This window comes from Betta splendens, chromosome 4, assembly GCF_900634795.4.
Source record: "Betta splendens chromosome 4, fBetSpl5.4, whole genome shotgun sequence".
NCBI lineage: Eukaryota > Metazoa > Chordata > Actinopteri > Anabantiformes > Osphronemidae > Betta > Betta splendens.
The window spans coordinates 7,167,027-7,175,516 of NC_040884.2; the positions used below are offsets into that span (position 1 = coordinate 7,167,027).

The following is an 8,490-nucleotide window of genomic DNA, read 5'->3' on the forward strand; positions in this document are numbered from 1 at the left end:
AAACTTTAACTCATCTGAGCCCTTATGGCATTTGACAGATCAACCAGAACAGAGTTCACAAAGCCACATGACAAGTGATCTTACTTTACTTAGGACACACAAGTACAGACAGACAGACAGCTCCAGGTCTGTGGTGTGACTGCGGAGCACACACCATACTTGCCATCTTGATATCCAGTTCTGTTCAAATTCAACTGGTTTAGTCGGTTAGGATTTTAAAGGCCTGTTCAGCTGCCTCCTCTGGCAACGAACAGGTAATGATGAATGTGGGAACATGACTAGAAAAGTTAACAGCGCTCTTGTAGTATTAAGGTCAATTTAAAATGTCCGTCAGTGATTCGTTTTTCTAGATCTTGGTTAATCTACAGGTAGCCTTTTAACACCTCTGCTCCCATCTCCCATCCTGTCCACATCATACAGGCGGTGGGCGTCAGTCATGGCCCCTCCAGGAGCCACACAACTGCCGGCCTCGCTCCGCCAGTTTCAGCTATTTTGCACAGACATGACGTTGCAGCAGGCGCCTCACAGATCTTCTTTGTAGTCTGCAGTGTTATTATAATCAGGCTTCAGCAGTCCAAAAAAGCAACTTGTGACCTGTTGAGGGTATGCAGACGTCCTTCCTTCTGAACAGAGCCATGGTCCATTTTGTTGCTATGTAAATACACTTCCCTATTTAAATGCGGAAGCCGGAAAGGTTTCCTAATCATGATTCAACCGTCATCCATTCCCCTCGGCTTCTCTTTGTGTTTGCATTCTCAGACGACTTCAGCCTCCTTTCTTCAGTCCAGCTCATTCCTACTTGTCCTTAACACCAGCAGTGTTTATTCCTTCAGTACTTTCCCATATGCCATATCCTGTCCAGCAGGTCAACTGAAGGACATGTACAGGAAGACTCACACACGCACGCACGCACGAACACACACGCACACAGATATACCGTAAGAGGCCATCAGGAATCATTCGCTGCTTTGATTTCCCAGACGTAATAATCCACAACACAAGTTTCTAAATTGTGTATTGTCCATTGGTGTATGTGTGTGTGTGTGTGTGTGTGTGTGTGTGTGTGTGTGTGTGTGTGTCAGTTGGTCTCATAGGAGGACAGCAGGGCAGCATCCACTGGCTCCATGCAGGAGGGGCAGGTGAACGACCTCATCAGCCAGTCGTCTATGCAGTCCATGTGGTAGATGTGCATGCAGGGCAGGAACCGGATGGGGTCTCCGTACACAAAGTCCATCATACAAATCACGCACCTGCAGACAGCAACACAAACGCTCACCATTTAATCTCATATGGATGTAGACACACAAAATGCATTTTGTGCAAAATATTGTATATTCTATAATATTATAAAGCAAGACAACCATTATACTAGAAAAACATTAATTAACATGCTACAGAAATAATTGAGTTAATGCACAAATAACAAAGTGCACTTTAAAATGCCACAATACTAATATAATATACAAATATCTAGCATTTTGCCCCTACATGTACAGTAATCTTAGCAGTCTTTTTACTCACTCCCGGATCTTCTTCTCGGAGCCGTCCCTGCCTGGGTCATACACGCCCTTCGGAAGGTGCTGGATAAGGCCGATCCGTTGGGCAATGCGGACCTGCTCCTCCTCCGTCAACTGGGTGGCCAGTCGCGCTTGACTTGGTGTCGGGTGGTAGACAGGCACATGAATCTGCTCCTGCAGAAATGGAAGGAGCACGTAAAGTCAGAGCAAATTAAGTGATAACCCTTCATTGTACTGGGGGCCTTCTGTCCTGACAGCTGGGAGTGTTGTGAGCTAGTGAGGATGCTTCCTGTGTTGACATATTGTGTTCTCAGGCAGTAGGTGGTAGTGTTTCCCCACACCTCCATGACAACTAGCGCAGCAGAGAGACTCATGGCAACAGTTAAATAAAAATAATACATATAATTGTGTTTTGAACCAAGTGTATTAACAAGCATTTGGAAAAACATAACTTGACTTTTGGGGGATCACTAAAACAGAAAAGGCAAAGCTCTATCTAAAGTCACCTCAGTACCAAACACAGTGGTGGTCATTTCATAGCCTACAACCCCACATTTCAAGAGTCTGACTGACAATGACCTAATCTTTAAAGCAAGCAAACCTGAAATTTGTCTTTGGGTTTAACCAAGTCAAAGTGAATGTGAAACATGAAATGTGGAGTCTTTCATTATGTCTGTCAGTGTTGGAGCAGAAACACACATAAGGAGAAGTTTAAAAGAGAATGAAAGTAATATTGTATCAAAGTGACTAATGGGGTTTTGGTACTAGATTGTTATGAGTTAAACACTAAAAAGCTGTATATTTACTACTGGACTGTTTCAGTATTACAAAAACAAAAGTTAGAAATTCTACATTAATCTTCGGAAAATCTGTTTTAAATTACTAAACAATAATGAAAATAATAAGGCAACGTTGAAGTACATAATGCAGTGAAAAATGAAAAATGCAGCAAAGGGATTTGTTTTTGCTTAAATGTGACCAGTGTATAATACAAGAAAGACCTTGACTTCGCAAATGCCTGAGACAAGCAACTCTGTAAAAATAGTAGTTTGTTTCCAAAGTCTGGAGGCCAATGGAAAAGCTTCACAGGAGTGGTGTGATGGGACACAGATATAAGGGGAGACTGTTACGGCACAACGCTTAGAATGGCACTGAACTGTTTTCTGGGACGTTTGGTGAACCTCAATAATCGGAATAAATCATAGCAAGACACAGATAAGTGTCTCCAGCTACATTTTCACAGATAAAACAAAGGCGTAAACACTGCTGCACATTTTGATCTCTTTACTGACATTGTTCAAAATAGTACAACATGCTAATTCAAGATCAGAAAGGAGTGATTACATTTTCATAACCAAAAGGTCAAAGTTTAAGGCCACCTGGTTGCCCTGGTGTGAGTTTTTGGAATAGCTCTGCTCTATAGCTCGATGCTAACTTGCTTTTTGTAACATCTATGTAGACAGAGCATATAATGTTTCTAATAATGGGATGTTTCATCAAGTTTTACTTGCATATTATATGTATTTTAAAAGGAGCTATAATATGGAGTTAATTCATCGCAAGAATGCAAAAGGTTGGCCACTCGACCAGCCCCTCAGGCCTGTAACGTTTTAAACCATGAGTCATCATAGCGTCAGTGGCTGAGGCAGCCTGCAGCTCCCCTGACAGTCACTCCGTTTACTCACGTCAAAAGAACATGGGAGCCAGGCAGCATGAACACAGGCCTGCCGCTGTAGCTGTCTGCAACAGGGCCTCAGAGGGGGGCAGCTTTGTGTGTGTGCGTGTGTGAGTGAGTGTTAGGATGCTTCACTATGCAGGTCAGCAGTACAATTGTTGCCATATGCCAGTCACATTTTTCATACATGCTGAATCTGCTGGGCAGGTTGACCAGGACAACAGTCAGAGAGGTGAAGGATGGACAAAGGAAGCCGATGAAGGTGAAACAGAGACCGAGAGAGTCTGCAGGATGGGGACCCTGGATTCCTTTCCCAAGCGTGCTGTGAGCTCCTGAACCGCGTGGCAGCTCAAACTGCCAGCACCGCGCTGCTAATGGTGAATGAGAAGGGAGGATAAGATTACAGGCAACACGAAATGAGAGCAGAATATCAAAAAAAAAGAAAGTGGGAAGGCATTAACCCGAGCCTCCATCAGTGGTTATGAGGAAATAGGCCTAAACAATGAAAGACTCACAGTCCAGGAAGAAGTAGTTTTAGCTCCATAAAAAGCGTTTTGAAAACATTTGCTGTGGTTTTGTTTTCTTTGATTTTTTAAAGATTTGAAGATTTGGTGGGAAAAGATTAACTAAAGCAGGAAAGCAGCTGCAGCCTGGGTCCTGAGTATCAACATGACGCCAGCATACCAAAGCATTTGAAGGGATAATATGTATGTGGCAAAGCGTCTACAGACAGGGATAATCCTTGCTTTGAATGCAGCACAGACGAGACATGACAGATTTAAAAACAATGTATTTGTAGTGGCTTGCCAAATCCAAACCATTTCCAGCGCAGGAATATGCCTTTGTCCTTTGTGCAGCCAAAACAATGTCATTATACACTTAAGGAGAGGAACCACCAGAAACATGAATCATTTGCAGGCTGTGAAACGGTATCTCTGTGTGCAGGGACTGCAGAGTAACAAAACCTTTCAACAAGACCTGCAGACACCTGCACCTAATACAGACACCCAGGACGACGGGGAGGGGGTGAGGGAGGACCACAGCATCACAGGAGACGCTGACTGTGCAACAATAATGGTACACGTGTAGAAGATGATTTATTCAGCAGAATAAGTACATGGCACAGGTTAGAAAAAAACTCCATTAGTATTATTGGTACTCAAGCTTTGTGACCTATTATTCATGCTAGCCAGAGCTGCCCACTGGCAACTGAATAAACTGAGGGTGATTCATGAAGAAGACAAAAGAATATTCAGGACTCGGCAACCCCCTAATGTTTGTGATAACTATATTAGGGCAAGGTGCTGAGTAAACTGTGTAAAGTCAAAGGCACTTCTGACAATGGAGGCCGTGATAAACTTTTCCTGCCTTTCCTTTTACGTTTGGGGTGATTACTTGCATTTGTGTTCCAAACTACAGTCAGAGACGCACTGAAAAGGGCCATAAAAAAGCTACAACGATAATCATTAAAAGACCAGCGTGTCATCTTTTTCACTTCCTTCGATCTCCAGATCGTCTCCAAAGCCAATTAGCTGTACAATTAAACCACTTTCAAATGCTGACGGAAAAACCATCAGCACTGGAAAAACAACAATACCATTGGTTAACACACTGCCACCCAGTTCAGTGTGTTGGTCTATCCAAAAATCTGAAAGGAGATTTCCCCCACTATTTACAAATTGGAGTGAAGGGCCAAACTGAATTTGATCAATACAATCTACTCCCATTTCAGAAGTGAACACAGACGTTAAAAACCATCAGTGGGAAAAAAACACACACACACAAATGTAAACATGCACAAGTTTCTTATCTCCTGTGGCCCAGTCTCACAGCCATGACTCAGCACGTCTCTTCAACTTCTACACACACACACACACACACACACACACACACACACACACACACACACACACACACACACACACACACACACACACACACACACACACACACACACACACACACACACACACACACACACAGAGTTCCCTCTCTTTACTTTATGGCTGAACACAGTGAGGAAACACACTTTATTCACTTTGCAGCTTTCACACAGGCTCAGGATTCCTCTGAACCACTTAGCTTTCAATATCTGGATAGCATCACCTACATTATCCTATGTCTGCATGGTCAGTATCTACAAGGGCCATTTAGCAAATTTAAGGTTAATCAAATTATCTAAATTGTCTAATTGTCGCTGTACACACACACACATGTATATAGACTGTATATAACTGCTTTACAGCAAGTGCTGTATCAACAGTCAACATGGATTTGACACAGTGGCTAATGAGAAAAATGCTGGCAAATAACAGGGAGCCTTACAATCAGTGTTTTATACAAAACAATTAAGACCGTTAGAGTGACATAAATCTTGTTGGCTTACATGAAAAAGTCTAGCCAAAATGTCTGGCGACTGTGGTAATGTAAGCCTTTGTTTTATTGATCATATGTTAAGCTTTATGCAAGTAAGATCAACATTTTTGCAATCTAGCTATAAAATCCATTGTACATATCTCTCTGCCTTTGTCTGGCCCTGCATCCTTTCAGCAAGGAAATTATGCTAAAGCACCAAATCCAGCCTTGGCTGAGAATGAGCACACGCCCAGCTGATGGAAATCAGTCATCTCTGAGTCACCACTGTGGACTGCTGGAAATCCACGAGGCTCAGGACGACTGTCTGAAGTGTGGCTTGCCGCTAAACTGCTACATCAGCATAACAACATTAAAATAGGAAAGGCGTACTTTAATCCTGCTATAATGCTCTCGCTGAACAATAGCTTATTCTTCTGTTTCTATTACTCACTCTAGAGAAACACTATTTTCACATCCATAAAAAGAGATTCAAAGTCACAGATTACCACTATAGAGCTCAGCAATACACTGTCCAACGATGACTCTACATGCAGTTTTCAGTATTTTCTTAACTTACACAAGGTAATATCTCACACTGAGGGGATTCTAGCATCTTGTCCAAACCTCCCTGTGTGGGGACAGACCTTCTGTTTACAATGACTTTACTGGCATTTAAACTCAGGTCCATACTCTATAGCTTTTATTTATAATTTGTCTATAATTCAATTTCAGATTCAGCATCATTGTCCTTTTTGTCATACACAAAACTTCCAAAGTGTGATTAGCTGAAAGAGAAGAACAAAGACAGAGTTCTGTTTTCTCACACTGGGTTCAGATGGTGAAGGTGCTGATTACCGTAGTCACCAGGGAGAGACGCTGGCACATTTGAAAGAGCCCTTTATGGGAAGGTTTTAACAACTCCGTCAACCTTCCAATGAAACAGTCAGTATAAACAAACCACAGATTTCAACACAACTAAAAGCTTGTCTTCACCATTTTTCCATATTTCTACAACTAAGCCTCGGTTTTTGTGTATTTAATATACAAATAAACATTTCTACCTTAAACTTCAACCAAGACACAAAAATTGCGTTCTTACATTCTAGACATTTATCTTGGCCTTGGTTTACTATTAAATGATGCTATAACTATGTGTAAAGTCAAATCTATGCGATAAAGCTACCTGGGACTGGACAGAATGCATGAAGTCCAATGGTTAAAAACAAGAGACAGCTGAAAATCAAAAGTGCATGTGTATGACATAAAAGAGTTCAAAGGTTCGGGGGATCACAGCTAGACAACGATGTCACCTGTCGTGGGGCCACAGCCTGATGTCCACTGCAGGATCCATTCAAAGGTCACAAAGCCACAGAACACAGGGCATCCAGCAGCTGTGTACTACAGCTCTCATGCTGCACTGACCTGAGATCACCTCCAGTCTCCCATGCTTTAAAAACACTTATCTTAAATCTGCAGACAAGGCCTGGCTTAACCCTGTAACAGGCAAACTCTGCCAAGGCCTTGCATAACAGTTACCAGCTGTCTCTTAATACAGGAAAGCACACAAGAAATGGGTGACACCATGAATCATATTTACAGTTGCAACACGGTGTGGTTTGTTTGTGGATGATCTAATTCAGGAAATAAGGACACTACACAAACAAAGTCATTGCCCTGAAGGACGGGGGGAGGGGGTGGGGGTCAGCAAAGGCACAATCTGAGACAGTTATCACTGTCATAATTTTCCAAACGATGGCTTCTAGTCTAATTAAATCATAGCTTGTGCTGTTTATGGGACAGACATATCAAGATAAGTGAGAATATTGTACTCTGCTGTCATACTCTGAAGAATGAGCTCTACTGTGACTCCGGGGAATGGCTGACAGATATAGGTCCTTGGGATATACCAAAGCGGATTACTGTCAAAGCCATGAGGAGACAGGGTCAGCGGGCTGGGTAGCTGGGTTAGAAGGGGATAGACAGCTGAACTAGCCTACCGTACTGGTTGTCGATCACTACCTGTCTTGACCCGTCCTACATTAAATAATATCATCTAAACTTTACCCTTGACATAAATCTGGTTAATCTGATCCAAACACAAGCCCTGTAAGCCAGACAGTGGCCCCAACACTTGGACGAAGTTACCTGATAGGGGGGCGGTGGCTCCTGGTCTGGGTCAGCGCCGTCTCCGTAGCTGGCCCGGTCCGACTGAGACTCGTGTAGCAATGAAATATCATCCGAGGTGGGAGATTTTAGACAGTTTCCCATCTCCTTCCTCTTCGGCCAAACGCTCCTCTCCCTCAGAGTCGCTTTACTAAGAGCTACCTCCACGGACAGCGTCTGGCTGCAGACGCAGACCGTGTCAGCGGACACGAAGGCGTTTTTCCACACACAGCTGGTGAATCTCCTCTCCCAGACGACGGGAGGGCTGCTCGATTCAACAACAAAACATCCCTCAGCTAGCCACACAAAGAGCTAGCCTGCTAACACAAGCTAGCGCTCGCAAAGGGAGCATGTAGTGTCGGTCGTCTAAACAAAAGCGCGACTGGGACAACCTTGCAGACTTCTATATCTGCACAGGCAGCGACACGACAAAATGTGCAAGTATGACTCATTTAAATTGTCAACCGTAGTCGTAGTTTTCCTGCCTCAAACCTCCCTGGCTGTCAGGGACTTTCCAGCTTGCAGCTACGAAGAACGACAAAAAAGGTGGCGATGTAGCAACACGAGACCCCGCCTCTCCAAAGTGTGAACCAATAAGCGTTCACCTAAATTCAGGAAGTGCCCACACACAGCCAATCATATTCATCCTCACGTTGCTCTTGGCTAAAAACATAAACACAGCTTAGATCGATAAGTAAGTCTTTGTATTTCCAGTTTCAGACCAGTTTTGTAAACAATAGTACTCGCTTCAAACTAATATTTGGATATATATAGTATTTT

The 8,490-nt window shown here is 43.2% G+C and overlaps 1 protein-coding gene and 1 long non-coding RNA gene across 2 annotated transcripts; one reads left to right on the plus strand and one right to left on the minus strand.

Annotated features, from left to right (window-relative positions):
- Window positions 1–70: 70 nt before the first annotated feature.
- On the minus strand, window positions 71–8,270 carry rnf11b (ring finger protein 11b). Its single transcript, XM_029147853.3, has 3 exons — window positions 7,693–8,270; window positions 1,522–1,691; window positions 71–1,250 (listed from the first exon to the last, which is right to left on the minus strand). Exons 1-3 carry the CDS (start codon window positions 7,813–7,815, stop codon window positions 1,079–1,081), a joined length of 465 nt encoding a protein of 154 aa, XP_029003686.1. The 5' UTR covers window positions 7,816–8,270; the 3' UTR covers window positions 71–1,078.
- On the plus strand, window positions 2,976–5,002 carry LOC129603971 (uncharacterized). The gene is made up of 3 exons (XR_008694428.1): window positions 2,976–3,306; window positions 3,400–3,569; window positions 4,138–5,002. It is a non-coding gene; the product is annotated as an uncharacterized LOC129603971 (long non-coding RNA).
- Window positions 8,271–8,490: the final 220 nt, after the last annotated feature.